This window comes from Siniperca chuatsi, linkage group LG5 (assembly GCF_020085105.1).
Source record: "Siniperca chuatsi isolate FFG_IHB_CAS linkage group LG5, ASM2008510v1, whole genome shotgun sequence".
NCBI classification, from domain to species: domain Eukaryota; kingdom Metazoa; phylum Chordata; class Actinopteri; order Centrarchiformes; family Sinipercidae; genus Siniperca; species Siniperca chuatsi.
In genome coordinates, this window is record NC_058046.1 from 1996519 (window position 1) to 2017791 (window position 21273).

The 21273-nt window shown below is 40.9% G+C and overlaps 1 protein-coding gene and 1 long non-coding RNA gene across 4 annotated transcripts; one reads left to right on the forward strand and one right to left on the reverse strand.

The window, feature by feature from the left end:
• Nucleotides 1-3680: 3680 nt before the first annotated feature.
• Nucleotides 3681-6939, forward strand: LOC122876817. The gene is made up of 3 exons (XR_006378138.1): nucleotides 3681-3732; nucleotides 5196-5384; nucleotides 5701-6939. It is a non-coding gene; the product is annotated as an uncharacterized LOC122876817 (long non-coding RNA).
• Nucleotides 6940-7554: 615 nt separating this feature from the next.
• On the reverse strand, nucleotides 7555-11850 carry LOC122876816 (type-2 ice-structuring protein-like). 3 transcript variants are annotated; one of them, XM_044197572.1, is made up of 10 exons: nucleotides 11672-11850; nucleotides 11465-11561; nucleotides 10278-10328; nucleotides 9707-9757; nucleotides 9136-9186; nucleotides 8975-9022; nucleotides 8732-8829; nucleotides 8450-8581; nucleotides 8254-8329; nucleotides 7555-7955 (listed from the first exon to the last, which is right to left on the reverse strand). In XM_044197572.1, exons 2-10 carry the CDS (start codon nucleotides 11523-11525, stop codon nucleotides 7879-7881), a joined length of 645 nt encoding a protein of 214 aa, XP_044053507.1. In that variant the 5' UTR covers nucleotides 11526-11561; nucleotides 11672-11850; the 3' UTR covers nucleotides 7555-7878. The 3 variants fall into 3 exon arrangements, with proteins under 3 accessions (XP_044053507.1, XP_044053508.1, XP_044053509.1); XM_044197573.1 differs by lacking the exon at nucleotides 9707-9757 and having other exon boundaries at nucleotides 11672-11832; XM_044197574.1 differs by lacking the exons at nucleotides 9707-9757; nucleotides 10278-10328 and having other exon boundaries at nucleotides 11672-11832.
• Between the last annotated feature and the right edge of the window lie 9423 nt (nucleotides 11851-21273).

Here is a 21273-nt window from a genome sequence, read left to right on the forward strand (position 1 = left end):
AGCAGCAAACAGCAGACAGACGCAGTCAGGGAGCAGCTGGTGAACACAGTGGAGCATTTAGCAGCTGAAGAGCCAGATACAGCAGGTAAAATAAGTATTATACACATCACCATTTTTCTCAGTAAATATATTTCTAAAGGTGCTATTGACATGAAATTTTCACCAGATGTTGGTAACAACTCATGAAATCCACACATGCAGAGAAATCTAACCATAGATGTCCATATATTAAGTTATAATACGGTGTAGTCCCTCATTCGTCCAGGAGTGTTCTATCGTAGAAAAGGTTTCAGTCGTAGTCATCTGGACACTGTTTTCAGAATCAATTGATTCTGAAAACAGTGTCCAGATGAACTCTGTCTATGTGTCTATGAACTCTGACCTCAGGTGATTGGCTGGGCCATTCCAGCAGCTTTATTTTCCTTCTCTGAAACCAACAGAGCATTTCCTTGGCTGTGTGTTTGGGATCGGGCCAACTGGCCAAAATCACACTGTGACACATGACACTGAGTCATTAACATTACAACTTAATTTATGGACATCTATGGTTTGATTTCTTTGCATGTGTGGATTTCATGAGTTGTTACCAACATCTGGTGAAAATTTCATGTCAATAGCACCTTTAGAAATATATTTACTGAGAAAAATTAGGAGAGAAAAAGAGAAAAATTACGTGTTCAATACTTATTTTACCTGCTGTATTTCCTTCAGGAGCTGCTGGAGACCAAACACAGAGTTAAAAGGAAAGTGAATTGGACTTAAATTCACATGCATGTTGCTCTGTGTCTGCAGGATGTTTAAGTTGGCAGTTGTTTTACTGACACGTTGCAGCGTAAGATCAACAGGCGTCAGCAGTTAAGCGGGCAATGTACCAAACCGTCATGGTGAACAAGAATTACATTTCTGACATTGTGTATATTTGGTTTTGCACCTCACTGATAATCTTTATTCTTATAGTTTGTTTATTTTGCAGTCTTTCCTTCTGCTGCTGTTGCACAACAGTTTCCCTCAGAATAAATATCGTGCTATCATGTCTGATCCCTTTGTATCCCTTGTCTTAACCTCTGATCCGTGCTTCATCCAATGCATGAGTCAACTTCTTTATCACCCTCTGAATCACACGGTATTACATGGTACTGATACAAGGCTTGCACCAATGGACTGGGGGCAGCGAGAGTGGAGTTGCCAAGAAAAATAAATAATGGGAGGATACCAGCTGGTCCGGCTTTCAGGTTTAGCTTCTCCTCACGCTCAATCTGACGTGTTGGAATTAATTCTGCCTGTATTGTTAATTGTGATATTTGAAAAAACATACAAATATGTTTGCACGGGCCCCGGGAGAAGAAGGCTGTGAAAATGTGAAATGATTGCAGCAAAATGTATCACCTCATGTCACGACCTGAGGACAGCCAGTGGAACCTGACAAACACAGCTATACGACTTCTTTTTTCATAGTTTTTTATTTATTTATATATCAGTCAACCTGGTTGGTCGGCCTATGATTTATCTGGTTCATTCAAACCTGAACAATATACATGATTTGATTTGTAAGTAATGTAATGATTATGCCAAATACACAACCACCCAGGACACACTCACTTACAACATCAACACACACTTCCACAGTCTTTTTCACACACACACACACACACACACACACACACACACACACACACACACACACAGAGCAAGTGTTCATAGTTTTAGATGAATTGTGCTTTCTTTCCTTTTCTTTTAATCTTATTATTACTCGATGCTTTGGCGATATTGTCTTTGTTACACTCGTGCCAATAAAGCGTACTGAAGTGAACTGAACTGACTGCAAGCGCTCTGCCCATTCTACAGGATTCTGACTTTTGTGTGAAGTTGGGGTTAAAAAGTATCCCAGCATGCATTTCATGACAACTGCAGCACTGGTGGAGGAAACGAGCCTATAATGTTGCATCCCCCCACATGTGAAGGTGTGACTGATAAATGTGCTGTGCTGCTCTTCAGGCTCTGTGGGCCTCGGCCTCAGTTCCTCCTCCTCTCTCATGCTATTGGCTGGTGAATTTGGGGACCTGCAGCCAATCACAATCCCTACAGAAAGGCTGAGGAGAGAGTGTTTGTGTACTGCGAGCTGTTTTGTCAGGACCTAGTGAAGAGCTCTTTTGCATGTTGTTGTCAGGTTGGAAGTGATTGTGCTGTTCAATTTCAGTTCATCAATTATTAAGTTATTAAGTTAGTTACCTGTTTTTTGTATCTTAACAACTTCCTTTAACTCCTTGCCAGGAAGCCCCGTAGAGGAGAGCTGCCATTTTAGTTACATTCCCTTTTCTCCTGTTTTTTGTGTTGACAGGGAGTCAGCTTTAGGATTGTAACTTTGCTTTGTGGGTAGTTTTGAAGTTTTAGATCTAAAACTGAAAAAGCTACTCAACCGGGAGGACCCCCACCCGTTGCTCCAGCAGTCTGAGGAAGCAAAAGCAAGAGGGCATGTTCCAAAGTTTAGTACAAAGTTCCACCTTTGTGTTAGGATCCCTCCACTGAAGCTCAGCAAGGAAACACTGTTTGCTGAAGCACAAAGAGGGAGCTTCGTACTAAAGACACCCACGTGTTTTGTCTATCTCAGACCGCTTCGGCTGAACTTGAGAATGTAGTTTTATGGTGAACATGATGAAAGTAGACGTAGACAGGAAGTTTCTCTGGGCAGCAGAAACTTCCTGTGATGGGCCTGTCCTGAGAAATGCTCAGGACAATAATTACCAGTTTGTCCAGATGTTAGAACAGTGATTTGTGTTTCTAATAGATGTGTGACAAGATACTCTCAACTCAAAAGTAAACTTCTTCAGAAGATTGCAACCACATCCCAGGGCCTTCCTTACTGGTATCAGCTGTAAAGCTCAAACCAATGTCCGACTCACTGTGGGCCTCGTGCACGCAGGTAGCTCTTTAAGATGTGTCTTTTTTTGGAACAGTACATATTATTATATAGTACAAAGTCCAGGAAATTGTGCAACACCATACTCACAGTGCAAAATCTGCTGTTTGAGGTGCTCTTCTCACAGGACAGCAACGCTACACACACACGATGACCTTATAGACCATGATGCATTGCTGCAGATGAAACTACCCAACAGTATATAAAGCAGTTAAAATGAGCTCAACCTGAAACATCTGCAGCAGTAAAATGCAACACACACATGAATGCAGCAGGAATATGAATCCAGAAACATCAGATATAATAAAACACTGACAGGAGCGTTTTACTGCACAGTGAGCTGATAACACTTCTATACTTTTACTTCAGGGAGGTTTGACTGCAGGACTTTCACTTGTCGGGGAGTGTTTTCACAGTGTTAGTACTTTGACTGCAGTAAAGGCTCTGAGTCCTTCCGCCACTGTCTCTGTCCCTCTTTGTATTTCCTTCTCCTTCACATCCTGCAGCTGGTGCTACAACTCTGCCCTCTGCTGCTGCAAATAAACCAAACTTTCAGGAAGAGCGCCTTCTTTTCCCAGAGAAACTGTATTTTATTCAAAAGAAGCGTGAGAAAAGAAAAAGCTCACCAATGTTAATATCTTATATTAATGACAAAATATATGACATCATTTTACGTTGCCCCCTGAACTCATTAGGCTACTCACGCCTTTTGTTCCAGGTGACCGGAAGAAGACCCCCCCCCCCACACACACACACACACACACACACCTTTGACCGAGGCGCGCCTGCAGGAGACTTTCAGACACAGACAGCAGGTATGCAGACAGCTTAATAACTGCTGTGTATCATGTGCTTGGCTTCGACTTTATAACATATCAAATCTTGTTTTTTTACTAACATTAAGGGTCTCCTCTGTGCACCTAATGGAATTTGTTATCAGGCTTTTCAAATGAATAGTTGTCTAATATCAAAAAGTGTTCCTTGATAGAGAACTGATATAGTACTTTATGACAGATAAATATTGTATTTGCTTCTTTACTACAAACTGCTCTGTCCTTTACTGCCTTATCTTTGATTGGTGTTCAATAGTGTTTTTTTAGGAGAATACTGACTATAAATAATAACATACATTAAATAGTTTTCTAGAACAAACTGCAGTGCACAGGAGTGTACAGTGTGTTTACAGCCCTGAGTAGTTCCTGCAGGTGTTCCTCTCTGGCTGCAGGAATAATCTCCTCCAGAGCCTCTATATAGCCTGAGAGGCAAAACCCGGGGCAAAAGAAAAAACTTATATCACCTGCTGCTGCCTACTTACTGTGAAGGAACAGTGATTCTTGAAAACTACTTAGATGAACATTTTTATCAACATCTCTCTTCTCTCCTCTGGATCATGGCGTCGGATTCTGTTTAGAGAGATTTTAGTGAGCAAATCAAACTAAAACCTTAAAAGTGAGGGGGACACATCATGTCTGAAATATAGTGTGGTGTAAAAAGCTTAGTGGTGAAAGGTTTTCCACAACGAGGATCACTGATTCAGTTCCCCTACTGTGACCTGTGTGTGTGTGCATGTTCTGTTGACAGATTTCTGCTGGTTTTCAGATTTAAGGATAATAAATCTTGTTTGATAATGTTATTAATAGGAAATGTTGGAACTGAAAGTAAACCAAAAACAATTAAGGTTACAGTATGACATCCGAACAGGGCCATGTCTTGTCTTCAGACCAGAGTCTGTGTAACTTTCCTGTCACTAATTTTATCCTGGTCAGAGTTACAGATTTCAGTCGGCGTTCGGTTCATTGTGACAGTGAAGGTGCTCATGGACACACTTTGTAAATTTGTTATGTTGTTAATGTGTGTTCTGTCGGCTACATCGGCAACCAAATCTAGGTTTATTACAGAAACTGTGCTTGTGCAGTTGCTAGCTCTTCAACTCCACCTTTCCTACCACCCACAGTGTGTCCGACTCTGAACTTTACAACAAAGCAGCGCCCCGCACTGATTATACTTACATACTTTTACTCAAGTAACATTTTCAATGCAGGACTTTTACTTGTAGTGGAGTATTTTCACAGTGTGGTATTAGTACTTTTACTGCAGTAAAGGATCTGAATGCTTCCTCCACCACAGCCATGTGGGTAATAGTGAAACAAGCCCCAAAGCTCCAGTAGACACACACATCCATGTTCCAGGTGAATATTGTTTATAAGCTAATGATGTGATCACTTAGCTAGACAGTTAATATGAACATGCCGTTCTGTGTTTTATCATTTCTTCATAGTACCCAGTACTCCCTGTACTCCTGGCACCACTGGTACTCCTGATACCACTGGTACTCGTGGTACCCCCGGTACCCCTGGTACTCCCGGTAGTCTGTATTTTATTATGGGCTCAACTATTGGCTTTGCTGCTTTGGTGTCTATTCCTGCTGTTGTCTTTGTTGTGTAGAAATGGAGAAAAAAGAAATTCAGTAAGTCACACATTTTTTGACTGATTTTTGAGTTTAATTTCATCTGGTGCTATTAAAGTTTGGTTTTGGTGGAAATGTACTCTCATATCATCAATGAAACTGTCAGAAGATAATATTATTTTGTGTTATTTTGAAATGAACTGATATTCTGTAATACTTAAAATTTCACCAGCTGATGTTTTCAGTAGTGTCCTTTTTCAAATCATTTTCAGTCTTGTAATTTTTTAAGTTTCTTCAGTTTCATGCCATTACAAAACACTAACAGAACATTTCATTACAAACTTCACCGGTTTCTCCTGCTTCTCTATTCACACAGAAAACAAGAGGAGGAGCCACGAGGATGGACCTGAACAGACCGATGAAGAAAAGGCAGTCACATCTAAGAGTGATAACACAGGATTCCAGGTCGTGATGGAAGGAGAAGGAGAAGGTGTACCGCTTATGGCAGGAAGACAGGAAGAGACTACTGTGGACAATGGAGGAGAAGATCGAATCTCAAAGTGAACGAAAAGATCCCCAGTTTGTGGCTAAAAGAGAAACACACCAAGAACAAAAACCAGAGAGCACTGGGCGTTCACTGGGGCGAAATCACTGTTATTTATTTCTAGAAATAAGTTGTGTATTCCCATTCACTTTAAAACATTTGGGGTATTTTTTTAAAGTAAACTCACTAGAGCACAAAATGTGGATTAATCCACTGCTGAAAATCGTCCCCAACAAGTGACTAATGTTTGATTTAAACTACAGTGCTGTTTTAGGAAATTACTGAGCCTATATAAAAATGAAATAACACCAAACTAATGAGTTGGTGGCCTCTTGTGCTAATGACTGCTTGTATGTTTAATGTTGTGTTGTCCTAGCAGGTGACAGTCAACCCAATGATTGTGACCAATCAATTCAGCTTCTCCTCACAGATGAAAGATTTTATATTGTTTTATTAAATAACATTTTTTAACATACTTATTATTCAGATTTGTGAATATGAGGATGACAATTAAAATTCATGCAATTCAGTCATAATCTGGTTGCACTCTTCTGTAACATCACTCGGTTCTGGCTGGTTGATATCACAGTTAAGAAATCTTTTTTTGTCTTCACTACACATTTAATGAAATAGGTTAAAAGTTGTCAGAATTTAAAGATAGGATCAAATTCATGGACAAGTCTTCACCTGAATTTTTGATTTTCAACCCTTTCACCTTAAACCTTCAGAGTAAAATGCCACCCATCTTTAAGGTTCAATGTAACTCGTTACCACCCACCTCTGCATATGAAATGCAGTGGTGGAAGAAGTATTGAGATAATTATTAAAATTATTATTATTATTAGAGAAAATTATTATTCTGTGATCCTTAGAAAGTGGTTTGTCAGCTCTGTGAGATAAGAGATTAAGATCAGAAAATAATAAGTTTTCTCCAGATGTGTTCTGAAAACATTATAACAGACAATGACAAAAAAGAATCAAAAGGAGAAAAAAACTAATATAAAGGCTGAAAGCTTTATAACTGAAGGTGAAGATCAGGGAGGCCAAGGAGAAGTACAGGAGGAAGCTGGAGCGGAAACTCCAGCAGAACAACATGAGAGAGGTCTGGAGTGGCGTGAAGAGCATCACTGGCTTGGCAACGGCCCTCTTCACACTACTATTGCCCAATTATCCCCCCCCCACTCTCCAGTACTTTCAACACCATCCGGCCAGCCCTGCTGGGTGAGAAGCTGGCAGCGATGCATGTGGATGCCCCCCTCGTGTCCTGGATTGTGGACTACCTGACTGGCAGACCACAGCACGTGCGCCTGCAGCACTGTGTGTCGGACAGCATGGTCAGCAACACGCTGACCATTCTCAAAAATCAGGGGTGACATTTTTCAAATGTTCCCTTTTTGTGTGTATTTTTGTTGTCTTGTATCAAATTCAGCATATTTCCCATTTGAGCAGCAGAACATTTACTACCGGTGAAACAGTGCCTGACATATTTCCTCTTGAATAAGTAGTTTTGTTGAAACAAGACCTGAAAAGTGTGTAACACCATAATTGAAGTTCTGTCATATTTTGCAGGATAAAAATTGTCACCACATACAGTACTGCAGAGTTATGGTGAAAATTTGGTAGAAATTCAGGAAGATTATACCCATATAAACAGAAGATTTAACACAGACTCACAGACCATCGGCCTTTTTCAGTGCTTAAGCTTTTTAATTTGCACAAGACAAGAAAGAACAGTTCACGCTGCAGAGTAAAGCCATGCTAAAATCCTTCTTTTCATAACTCATTCAGTCTGCTCTTATTAAAGGCACAAAGCCTCAGAGACCATCCAGCCAGTTTATGTCACTTGTCGCTTCGATCCTCCTTCGTAGCGTTATAGCAATAGAAAAGAAAGAGAGATGTCAAATGAGATTCCGAGGCTTCAGGTTATATATGAGAGTGATGGCAGAAATACACATCGGCCAGTGTTTGTGCTTTTTCCAGACGGATCATGCCTCTGTTTCAGCCCAGGAATCACATGAGAATAACGCTGCAGACTGATGGGAGATGAGAATCGCACTGCATTTCATTCAAGCACCCCGACACGTTTTCTGTAAGTGCCAAAAACACAGGAGTCAGTGAGCTCAACACAAACGAAGACCTTAACCTATCTGATGATGCATCACTATGTACAAAGACTATGGAAATATTCCAGGGGAAATGACATTGTTCTGCACAACGGCATCGCCACACACAGTTTCAGGCAGAAACCACTGTGGTGTGTAATTCTCATATGACTTAAATTTACAGCTGCATCAGTAAGTTACTCATCAATGTCAAAACCATATTAGATAATGCAATACTGTGTATGGATAACCATGAACTGATTTGATACTCGGATTGATTTACCTCCAGAGGGTTGAAAACAGAAGTGCTCACGCTCATCAGATGTCCAGTCATAAAAACTCCAGGACCAAGAAAGATCCTGTGAGGCAAAATATAATATAATACATTGCTATATTACTATCTAAGATATTACTTGGATTAAAATGAATGAATTGAATATTGTTTAAAAAGCTGTCAAACCTCGTGTAATAGTATATACCTCTGTATCACAGCCTCCAACCCATATGTTTCCAGAATTATCGCCGGCACTCTGAATCAGCTCATGAACGTCATCAAAGGACTCAGCGTCGCCTACAAATACAAGGTTTCCATCCATGGACCGGCAGTTTTCCTACAGTGGAGACAAACAGACAGAGTGATGTCGCCAAGAAAAGCAACCTTAGTAATAGGACATCGACAGAAGATGCCAATTAACCAAGTAAATACAGAGTTAACTTAGTGTAGAAACGTTCTGCTTTGAATAAAGAATCATCCGGATTACCTGAGCTTCATCCCAAGTCATGCTTTCTGCAACGTAGCGGAGACAACGAATACTGAATGTAGTCCAACCATCAGGACAAGATGGAAGCCAGGGTTCATCTGAAGACAAATACAGACAAGAGGTTAATATCGAGTCACCAGGGGAGTTACAAGAATATGTAGAGGCAGTTTTTCTCTCTCAGGAAAACATTTTGACAAAGTGTGTTGCATTTTTGTAAGTACCTAAAAGTATATATACACCAACCTATTACTGGAGTTGGAACTGGAGTCCAGATGTCTCCATCTGTATAAACTGGACAATTTGACATAGCAGTTATTATAGATATCTGCTCTTTTATTTATTTTATTGTTATTTCATTGTATTTATATTCACATCATTACAAATCTGAGGAAATATACACTCACGATCAACCATAATGTCCTGTGTCACAGGCTCGTCCTCTGTTTCTGGAAGAGCTGGAAGGACAGTTTGACACACCAGTGAGCAGTGGTAGAGGAAGCACACACATCCTTTACTTAAAGGAATAGTTTGACATTTTGGGAAACTTAAAAAGGCAGTTCATGCTTGAAAACCCTCCAATGTGGCTGAATTACAACAATTCTGCAAAGACGAGTGGGCAAAAATTCCTCCACAGCGCTGTAAAAGACTCATTGGAAGTTATCGCAAACCCTTGATTGCAGTTGTTGCTGCTAAGGGTGGCCCAACCAGTTATTAGGTTTAGGGGGCAATCACTTTTTCACACAGGGCCATGTAGGTTTGGATTTTGTTTTCCCTTAATAATAACAGCCTTCATTTAAAAACTGCATTTTGTGTTTACATGTGTTATCTTTGACTAATATTTAAATTTGTTTGATGATCTGAAACATTCAAGTGTGATAAACATGCAAAAAAAATAAGAAATCAGGAAGGGGGCAAACACTTTTGCACACCACTGTATGTTCACGTCATTACAAATCTGAGGAAATATACACTCACGATCAACCATAATTTCCTGTGTCACAGGCTCGTCTTCTGTTTCTGGAAGAGCTGGAAGGACAGTTTGACACACCAGTGAGCAGTGGTAGAGGAAGCACACACATCCTTTACTTAAAGGAATAGTTTGACATTTTGGGAAACTTAAAAAGGCAGTTCATGCTTGAAAACCCTCCAATGTGGCTGAATTACAACAATTCTGCAAAGACGAGTGGGCAAAAATTCCTCCACAGCGCTGTAAAAGACTCATTGGAAGTTATCGCAAACCCTTGATTGCAGTTGTTGCTGCTAAGGGTGGCCCAACCAGTTATTAGGTTTAGGGGGCAATCACTTTTTCACACAGGGCCATGTAGGTTTGGATTTTGTTTTCCCTTAATAATAACAGCCTTCATTTAAAAACTGCATTTTGTGTTTACATGTGTTATCTTTGACTAATATTTAAATTTGTTTGATGATCTGAAACATTCAAGTGTGATAAACATGCAAAAAAAATAAGAAATCAGGAAGGGGGCAAACACTTTTGCACACCACTGTATGTTCACGTCATTACAAATCTGAGGAAATATACACTCACGATCAACCATAATTTCCTGTGTCACAGGCTCGTCTTCTGTTTCTGGAAGAGCTGGAAGGACAGTTTGACACACCAGTGAGCAGTGGTGGAGGAAGCACGCACATCCTTTACTTAAAGGAATAGTTTGACATTTTGGGAAACACTCTTATTCACTTTCTGGCAGAGACTTAGATGAAAAGGTGGAAACCACTCTCATGTCTCTTAAATATGAAGCTCATGTTAGCTTAGATTAACTGGAAACAGCTAGCCCCAGCTATCCGGCACATAACCCTGTAAAACATTATTTGTATACTTTTTTTAGGGATTAAACAAACAAGACCTAACGCGTAAATGAATGTGCTTTTGAGGTACTGGTATTTTGTAAACATTGGATAAAGCCAGGCTAGCTGTCTCAATGCTAAGCTAATCGGGTAATCGCTGTAGCTTCATATTTAGCGTACAAACATGAGAGTGACATCAAGCTTCTCGTCGAACTCTCAGCAAGAAAGTGAATAAGAGTATTTCTAAAAATGTCTAACTGTTCCTTTTAGTAAAAGTAATGATAATACAATATGAAAATAATCTGTTACAAGTGTAAGTCCTGCATTAAAAGTTTTATTTAAGTAAAAACACAAGTATTATCAGCAAGATGGACATGAAGTATCAAAAGTAATGTAATAATCCAGAATTACCCTTGATACAGTATTATTATAGATAGATAGCAGCTATATTATAGGCTAATAGAATATATTATTGGATTATAATTATGATGCATTCATGTTTAAGCAACATTTTAATCTTGTAGCTGGGTGAGGTGGAGTTAATTCTATCTACTTTATGTACTGCTGTGTAGTTTAATCAATAACAATGCATCTATGCTGTCCCATGTATGTAACTACAAATTTTGTCATTTTGAATTTTTGTGTTCCTTTATGGGTTTAAAAAATGATCCTACTTCTTCAGCTAAATGAACCATTTAAAAACCTTGTCTGAAAAATATAGAATCATAAAGTTGAAAACAGCTCATGAAAAGCTGACACAAAATCTTCATTTGTAAAGTAAGTAATAACTATAGCTGACAGATACAGTAAATGCAGTGGAGTCAAAAGTACAACATTTCACTCTGAATGTAGTGAAGTAGAAAGAAGCCGAAAATGTAAATACTCAAGTAAAATACACGTACTTCAGAAATGCCAGTAAATACTCACGAGTAGCTCGAGTCAGAGCCATCATGGCACATACAAACACGGACACAGTCAGCATCTTCATGGTAGAGATGTGGCAGATGTGAGAGATGATGATGTCCTTTCATTAAGAGAGACAGGCATGTTACTCATACTTCAGCAGGGAGCAGATGACTTACACTGATACTGCCAGGACTTTCAAAAAAGAAAGAAGATGAGTTTATAGAAGACCTGCTGCAGAATGATCTTCTCTTCGTCCTTCTCAGTTACAGCGCGTAGCTTCAGCCGTCCTGTGTGGAGCTGCTGAACAAGACAAAGACCGGCTCTTAAATACAGTTAGTTACAAAGCCAGGACGTGAGGCCACACACACTGAAAACATACAGACAGAAATGCAAATCTAAAATCAATCTGCCTTCTGCCTTCAGTTCCAGGGAAACTTTTAATTGTTTTTTTATGACAGGACAAATGACTAATTGTTTGTTCTCTGGTATTTATCTAGTGATGGTGATACCTGCCAACGCCCTGATTCAGTCGCTCATATTGCCCATAGCTCAGCTGACAGCAGCCCAACACAAACAGCGTAAACCTAAGCTTAAATAACTTCCAATAGAAAACATTTGCTCAGTGCTTTGACAGTAAAGCAGACTTCCTTCACTTCTGCAAAGGCGTGAGACAGAACAGCACACAAGCCGTGACATCCGTGAGGGCTGACTGGACTTCCATGATGGTGATGGTGTTTGCTGATGATAGTGTAGCAAAGATGGATCTTATATACAATCATTAATTAATAACGGCTCTAGTTCTTGAGAACTCCAGGGACACCAGTATCACACAGAATTACACACTTGAATGCAAATGTATTGTGGCTACACTGATCAATCACTGCGTGTGATGTGACATAGGTCATAGTGAGAGCGCTTAGACTTTTAGTGCATCGTTTTGGTTTTTTCTAACCTTGTTTCCAAATGTTTCCAGAGAAAAAGCTGCTGAACACGAGCTGCTCAGCAGCAAACAGCAGACAGACGCAGTCAGGGAGCAGCTGGTGAACACAGTGGAGCATTTAGCAGCTGAAGAGCCAGATACAGCAGGTAAAATAAGTATTGAACATGTCACCATTTTTCTCAGTAAATATATTTCTAAAGGTGCTATTGACATGAAATTTTCACCAGATGTTGGTATCAACTCATGAAATCCACACATGCAGAGAAATCAAACCATAGATGTCCATAAATTAAGTTATAATGTTAATGACACAGGGATAAAGTATTGAACACGCTTACTGAAATTCATATAATACTACTACAAAATCCTTTAAATGCAACCACAAGGGGGCACAAGCCAGTGTCTTCTTGTGCCAGTCCCAAGTCTGGATAAATGCAGAGGGTTGTGTCAGGAATGGCATCTGACGTAAAGCACATGCCAAATTAAAAATGCAAATTGTGAAAATGACTTCCATACCGGATCGGTCGGGGCCCGGGTTAACAAAGGCCGCCACCGGTGCTGTTGACCCACAGGGTACCGGTGGAAATTGAACTACTGTTGGTCAAAGACGAAGAAGGAGAGGAGGAAGGTGTGTTCGTAGGCAGAGAGAGAAGAGGAAAGCTAAGAATGTAGGACTGACAGTAGGGACTTTGAATGTTGGGACTATGACAGGGAAGGCTAGAGAGTTGATTGACATGATGCAGAGAAGGAAGGTGGAAATACTGTGTGTCCAGGAGACCAGGTGGAAAGGTAGCAAGGCTAGGAGCTTAGGAGCAGGGTTCAAGTTGTTCTACCATGGGTCAGATAGGAAGAGAAACGGAGTAGGAGTTATCCTGAAAGACGAGTTTGTGAGGAATGTTCTAGAGGTGAAAAGAGTATCAGACAGGTTGATGAGTCTGAAGCTGGAAATTGAAGGGGTGATGTTCAATGTTGTGAGTGGTTATGCCCCACAGGTAGGATGTGAGTTAGAAGAGAAGGAGAAATTCTGGAGTGAGTTAGATGAAGTGATGCAGAGCATCCCCAGAGGTGAGAGAGTGGTGATTGGTGCAGATTTCAATGGGCATGTAGGTGAAGGGAACAGAGGTGATGAGAATGTGATGGGCAGGTTTGGTCTTCAGGACAGGAACGCAGAAGGACAGATTGTGGTAGACTTTGCAAAGAGGATGGAAATGGCTGTAGTGAACACTTTCTTCCAGAAGAAGCAGGAACATAGGGTGACATATAAGAGCGGAGGTAGAAGTACTCAGGTGGACTACATCTTGTGTAGACGTTGTAATCTGAAAGAGAACAGTGACTGTAAAGTAGTGGTAGGGGAGAGTGTAGCCAGACAACACAGGATGGTAGTGTGTAAAATGTCTCTGGTGGTGAGGAAGATGAAGAGGACAAAGGCAGAGCAGAGAACGAAGTGGTGGAAGTTGAAAAAGGAAGAATGTCGTGTAGTTTTCAGGGAGGAGCTGAGAAAGACTCTGGGTGGTCAGGAAGTGCTCCCAGATGACTGGACCACTACAGCTACTGTGATCAGGGAGAAAGGTAGGAGGGTACTTGGTGTGTCATCTGGCAAGAGGAAAGTGGACAAGGAGACTTGGTGGTGGAACGAGGAAGTTCAGGAGTGTATACAGAGAAAGAGGTTAGCTAAAAAGAAGTGGGACACTGAGAGGACTGAAGAGAGTACACAGGAGTACAGGGAGATGCAGTGTAAGGTGAAGGTAGCAAGACCAAAAGTGAAGTGAGGAGGATGTTGAAGAGGACGTTGAAGAGTGGAAAGGCAGTTGGTCCTGATGACATACCTGTGGAGGTATGGAAGTGTCTTGGAGAGGTGGCAGTAGAGTTTCTGAGTTTCTCTAGTTTGTTTAATAAGATCTTGGAGAGTGAGAGGATGCCCGAGGAATGGAGGAGAAGTGTACTGGTGGCAATTTTTAAGAACAAGGGTTGTGGGAAAGAGTAGTGGAAGCTAGGCTAAGGGCAGAGGTGAGCATTTGTGAGCAGCAATATGGTTTCATGCCTAGAAAGAGTACAACAGATGCACTATTTGCTTTGAGGATGCTGATGGAGAATACATGTGTGTCAATGGGAGGGACCCAGGTGGAATGGTGAGGTTACAGGGAGCAGAGGTGAAGAAGGTGCAGGACTTTAAGTACTTAGGGTCAACGGTTCAGAGCAATGGAGACAGTGGAAAAGAGGTGAAGAGGCGAGTGCAAGCAGGTTGGAACGGGTGGAGAAAAATGTCAGGTGTGTTGTGTGATAAAAGAGTATCAGCAAGAATGAAAGGAAAGGTGTTCAAGACGGTGGTGAGACCAGCGATGTTGTACAGCTTAGAGACAGTGGCACTGAAGAAAAGACAAGAGGCAGAGCCGGAGGTAGCAGAGCTTAAGATGTTGAGGTTCTCTTTTGGAGTGACGAGGATGGACAGGATCAGGAATGAGTACATCAGAGGGACAGCTCATGTTAGATGTTTCAGAGATAAAGTCAGAGAGGCCAGATTGAGGTGGTTTTGACATGTTCAGAGGAGAGACTGTGAATATATTGGTAGAAGGATGCTGAGGTTGGAGCTGCCAGGCAGGAGATCTAGAGGAAGACCAAAGAGGAGATTTATGGATGTAGTGAGAGAGGACATGAAGCTAATTGGTGTGAGTGAAGAGGATGCAGAGGACAGGGTTAGATGGAGGAACATGATTCACTGTGGCGACCCCTGAAAGGGAACAGCCGAAAGGAAAAGAAGAAGACTACTACAAAAGCCTTTGTTGGTAATGACTGCTTCAAGATGCCTCCTGTATGGAGCAACGAGTTGCATGCATTGCTGAAGTGTGATTTTGGCCCGTTCTTCCACACAAACAGTCTTCAAATCTCTTCTATGAACTCTGACCTCAGGTGATTGGCAGGACCATTCAGCAGCTATATTTTCCTTCTCTGAAACCAACAGAGTTTCCTTGGCTGTGTGTTTCGGATCATTGTCTTGCTGAAATGTCCACCCTCGTTTCATCTTCATCATCCTGGTAGATGGCAGCAGATCTTTATCAAGAATGTCTCTGTACATTTTCCCATTCATCCTTCCTTCAATTACATGAAGTTTGCCAGTACCGTATGCTGACAAACACACCATGATGTTTCCACCTCCAAACTTCACTGTTGGTGTGGTGTTTTGGGGGTGATGTGCAGTGCCATTTCTCCTCCAAACACGGTGTGTATCATGACATCCAAAGAGTTCAATTTTGGTCTCATCTGACCAGACTATATTCTCCCAGTATGTCACAGGCTTGTCCAAATGTTGTGCAGCAAGCTTTAAACAGGCTTCAACATGCTTTTTCTTCAGTAATGGAGTCTTGCGTGGTGAGCGTGCATACAGGCCACGGCGGCTGAGTGCATTACTTGTCGTTTTCTTCAAAACAATTGTACTTGCTAATTCCAGGTCCTTCTGAAGCTGTCCACAAGCTGTCTTGAACAACTCTTCTGATAATTCTTTTCACTCAGGAGCATCTGGTCGTGGCCAGATGGTGGTGAAATGATGTTCTTTCCACTTCCGGATTATGGCCCCAACAGTGCTCACTGGAACATTCAGAAGTTTTGAAATCCTTCTGTAACCAATGCCATCAGTATGTTTTGCAACAATAAGGTTGCAAGCTCTTTGCTTTTACCCATCATGAGATGTCTCTTTTGTGACACCTTGGTGATGAGACACCTTTTTAGAGGCCATCAGGTGGGACTGAACCAGCCGATACTAATTTGCACTGACAAGGGGCAGGATTGCTTTCTAATTACTGATTATCTTGGCTTCCCATGCCCTTTTGCACCTCCCTTTCTTCATGTGTTCAATACTTTTTCCCTGTGTCATTAACATTTTAACACATAACTTAATATATGGACATCTATGGTCAGATTTCTTTGCATGTGTGGATTTCATGAGTTGTTACCAACATCTGGTGAAAATTTCATGTCAATAGCACCTTTAGAAATATATTTAAAAAGAAAAATTAGGAGAGAAAAAGAGAAAAATTACATGTTCAATACTTATTTTACCTGCTGTATTTCCCTCAGGAGCTGCTGGAGACCAAACACAGAGCTAAAAGGAAAGTGAATTGGACTTAAATTCACATGCATGTTGCTCTGTGTCTGCAGGATGTTTAAGTTGGCAGTTGTTTTACTGACACGTTGCAGCGTAAGATCAACAGGCGTCAGCAGTTAAGCGGGCAATGTACCAAACCGTCATGGTGAACAAGAATTACATTTCTGACATTGTGTATATTTGGTTTTGCACCTCACTGATAATCTTTATTCTTATAGTTTGTTTATTTTGCAGTCTTTCCTTCTGCTGCTGTTGCACAACAGTTTCCCTCAGAATAAATATCGTGCTATCTTGTCTGATCCCTTTGTATCCCTTGTCTTAACCTCTGATCCATGCTTCATCCAATGCATGAGTCAACTTCTTTATCACCCTCTGAATCACACGGTATTACACGGTACTGATACAAGGTTTGCACCAATGGACTGGGGGCAGCGAGAGTGGAGTTGCCAAGAAAAATAAATAATGGGAGGATACCAGCTGGTCCGGCTTTCAGGTTTAGCTTCTCCTCACGCTCAATCTGACGTGTTGGAATTAATTCTGCCTGTATTGTTAATTGTGATATTTGAAAAAACACACAAGATCATTTTAAATGGGTAAATCAAACTATTAAATTACATATTTGATATGCTTGTAATGTATTATCCCCTGTACAGTCAAAGGAAGCTTTATTGTCTCTAACCCACATAGCAGACGGATCTGTCCCATAAATGGTTCAAGTCGGCACTGACATAAGGCATATGAGCCAAGTCTGAATTGATGGCCCCCTTTTTAAGATGGCAAGAAAGATATGGGCTGTCTGTTGCACAAACCACCACAAACAAATCAAATAGCCACTTTTAGGAAAAGAATTTTAATAAACTGTTTTCAAACAATGAAAGATTTTAAATTTGAGTGATGAAAACAATGTATGCACATAAGTTTATTTGATTACCACTTTTCTGCAAGTTTGAAACAAGTGTTGACTGGAGCCAGTTTTCTGAGGAAATGTTGCTGCGGGGGGCAGCACTTCACTCCAGAGACGTTCAAAGGCCTTTCTCTGAGGTCCTGTCTGTACTTCTGTCCTCGTGGATTTGCAAAACGTCATCAGTCACGACCCAAATATTGTCCCAATCAAAGTCTGTTTAGTCTAGAACGCTCCAAGTGACTGAATAGAAAAGTGAATTGTACAGTAATATTACAATGATCAATACAATATATACACTAAATGGAAAACTCTGGAGGCAGTGAGAGAAAACCACCAGAACCCTCTAGATAGAAAGCATCCAATCCCTGAAAACAAAAAAGGCTTGTGGAACTGATCCTCAACGAACTGATCAAATTCTCAGACCATAAAATCAAAATGGCTGTACTCAAACTATTCAGTACAAGTCTATCAGTTGGCACCTTTCCAGACATCTGCAACAAAGGTTTAATAAGCCCAATTCATAAATAGAGATAAATATGACCCAATTAACTACCTGGTATCTGTGACACTAGTAGTCTGGGAAAAATATTCTGCAGCATCATTAACAAACGAATTGTCCACAAGGACAACGTTTTACACAAATGTCAAATTCCTGCACAGCAGACCCGATATTTACCCTGCACTTTAACTGGTCGAGAATGAAACAGAACGAAAAGAAAGGTCTGCGCCTGTTTTGTTGATTTCAGAAAAGCTTTCGATTCCATCGGACACGAGGGCCTTTTCTATTGGCTCATTGAAAATGGCATATGATTTGATGAAGGACATGTAGACAAAAAGCAAATGTGCTACCAGACAGCCTCAGGACCACAATCAGACCAAAGCAAAATATCAGCCAACAAAAAGAAAACTATATCGCATGTTGGAAGGAAACAACACAGATTAAAAATGCACCCTAAATTTGAAAACATAACAGACATATTTACATGGGGACATGTGAGATGATTGCAGCAAAATGTATCACCTCATGTCACGACCTGAGGACAGCCAGTGGAACCTGACAAACACAGCTATACGACTTCTTTTTTCATGTAGTCCTTCATTCGTCCAGGAATGTTCCATCGTAGAAAGGGTTTCAGTCGTAGTCATCTGGACACTGTTTTCAGAATCAAGACGTTTCGGCTCCCATCCGGAAGTCATTCTCAATTGCGGAAAAGGTCTGAGAACTCAGAAATTTAAGCTACTCTGTGTTGCTTACGCCCTGCCCTCAGGGAGGAGTCTTCCTGACCTTCTTTTGTTTCCAACCAATCCTCCATTACCGGGCCATCATGGAAACAAAAGAAGGTCAGTTTCAGGTGAAACTAGGCAGGGTAAACAGCAGACACTCAGGTAGACTCCTCCCTGAGGGCAGGTCTTAAGCAACACAGAGTAGCTTAACTTTCTGAGTTCTCAGACCATTTTCACAATTGAGAATGACTTGAGCCAAAACGTCTTGATTCTGAAAACAGTGTCCAGATGACTACGACTGAAACCCTTTCTACGATTCTTTTTTCATTGATTTTTATTTATTTATATATCAGTCAACCTGGTTGGTCGGCCCGTGATTTATCTGGTTTATTCAAACCTGACCAATATACATGATTTGATTTGTAATTAATGTAATGATTATCATCTTTATCATCTTAATAAGCTACACTTAACTTGACAGTACATGCGCTATTACTTATTAGTTATATTATTACATTGTATTATAATACAGTACATACTTATCATCAACTGGCAACAGTACTTTACACTTATTTTAATTTTATACTTATAGCCACCTGGTACTTAATTTATCTTGACTGTATTATAGTGTATTACATTTTGATTGCTTAGTACTTCTATTCCTGTGTGCAAGTTTCCCCTCGGGGATCAATAAAGTATTTCTGATTTCTGATTTATGCCAAATACACAACCACCCAGGACACATCCACTTACAACATCAACACACACTTCCACAGTCTTTCACACACACACACATACACACACACAGAGCAAGTGTTCATAGTTTTAGATGAATTGTGCTTTCTTTCTTTTTCTTTTAATCTTATTATTACTCGACGCTTTGGCGATATTGTCTTTGTTACACTCGTGCCAATAAAGCGTACTGAAGTGAACTGAACTGACTGCAAGCGCTCTGCCCATTCTACAGGATTCTGACTTTTGTGTGAAGTTGGGGTTAAAAAGTATCCCAGCATGCATTTCATGACAACTGCAGCACTGGTGGAGGAAACGAGCCTATAATGTTGCATCCCCCCACATGTGAAGGTGTGACTGATAAATGTGCTGTGTTGCTCTTCAGGCTCTGTGGGCCTCGGCCTCAGTTCCTCCTCCTCTCTCATGCTATTGCCTGGTGAATTTGGGGACCTGCAGCCAATCACAATCCCTACAGAAAGGCTGAGGAGAGAGTGTTTGTGTACTGCGAGCTGTTTTGTCAGGACCTAGTGAAGAGCTCTTTTGCATGTTGTTGTCAGGTTGGAAGTGATTGTGCTGTTCGATTTCAGTTCATCAATTATTTTAAGTTAGTTACCTGTTTTTTGTATCTTAACAACTTCCTTTAACTCCTTGCCAGGAAGCCCCGTAGAGGAGAGCTGCCATTTTAGTTACATTCCCTTTTCTCCTGTTTTTTGTGTTGACAGGGAGTCAGCTTTAGGATTGTAACTTTGCTTTGTGGGTAGTTTTGAAGTTTTAGATCTAAAACTGAAAAAGCTACTCAACCGGGAGGACCCCCACCCGTTGCTCCAGCAGTCTGAGGAAGCAAACGCAAGAGGTCATGTTCCAAAGTTTAGTACAAAGTTCCACCTTTGTGTTAGGATCCCTCCACTGAAGCTCAGCAAGGAAACACTGTTTGCTGAAGCACAAAGAGGGAGCTTCGTACTAAAGACACCCACGTGTTTTGTCTATCTCAGACCGCTTCGGCTGAACTTGAGAATGTAGTGTTATGGTGAACATGATGAAAGTAGACGTAGACAGGAAGTTTCTCTGGGCAGCAGAAACTTCCTGTGACGGGCCTGTCCTGAGAAATGCTCAGGACAATAATTACCAGTTTGTCCAGATGTTAGAACAGTGATTTGTGTTTCTAATAGATGTGTGACAAGATACTCTCAACTCAAAAGTAAACTTCTTCAGAAGATTGCAACCACATCCCAGGGCCTTCCTTACTGGTATCAGCTGTAAAGCTCAAACCAATGTCCGACTCACTGTGGGCCTCGTGCACGCAGGTAGCTCTTTAAGATGTGTCTTTTTTTGGAACAGTACATATTATTATATAGTACAAAGTCCAGGAAATTGTGCAACACCATACTCACAGTGCAAAATCTGCTGTTTGAGGTGCTCTTCTCACAGGACAGCAACGCTACACACACACGATGACCTTATAGACCATGATGCATTGCTGCAGATGAAACTACCCAACAGTATATAAAGCAGTTAAAATGAGCTCAACCTGAAACATCTGCAGCAGTAAAATGCAACACACACATGAATGCAGCAGGAATATGAATCCAGAAACATCAGATATAATAAAACACTGACAAGAGCGTTTTACTGCACAGTGAGCTGATAACACTTCTATACTTTTACTTCAGGGAGGTTTGACTGCAGGACTTTCACTTGTCGGGGAGTGTTTTCACAGTGTTAGTACTTTGACTGCAGTAAAGGCTCTGAGTCCTTCCGCCACTGTCTCTGTCCCTCTTTGTATTTCCTTCTCCTTCACATCCTGCAGCTGGTGCTACAACTCTGCCCTCTGCTGCTGCAAATAAACCAAACTTTCAGGAAGAGCGCCTTCTTTTCCCAGAGAAACTGTATTTTATTCAAAAGAAGCGTGAGAAAAGAAAAAGCTCACCGAT

Excerpts from the sequence above, each read along its gene's own strand:
- LOC122876816 (XM_044197572.1), bottom strand. The coding sequence starts at position 11,525 with ATGAAGATGCTGACTGTGTCCGTGTTTGTATGTGCCATGATGGCTCTG. Across the intron at positions 10,329-11,464 it reads GGCTCTGACTCGAGCTACTC|CTCTTCCAGAAACAGAAGAC; the intron begins GTGAGTATTTAC and ends CTGTCCTTCCAG. Across the intron at positions 9,023-9,135 it reads ACAGGACATTATGGTTGATC|TTTATACAGATGGAGACATC; the intron begins GTGAGTGTATAT and ends CAAATTGTCCAG.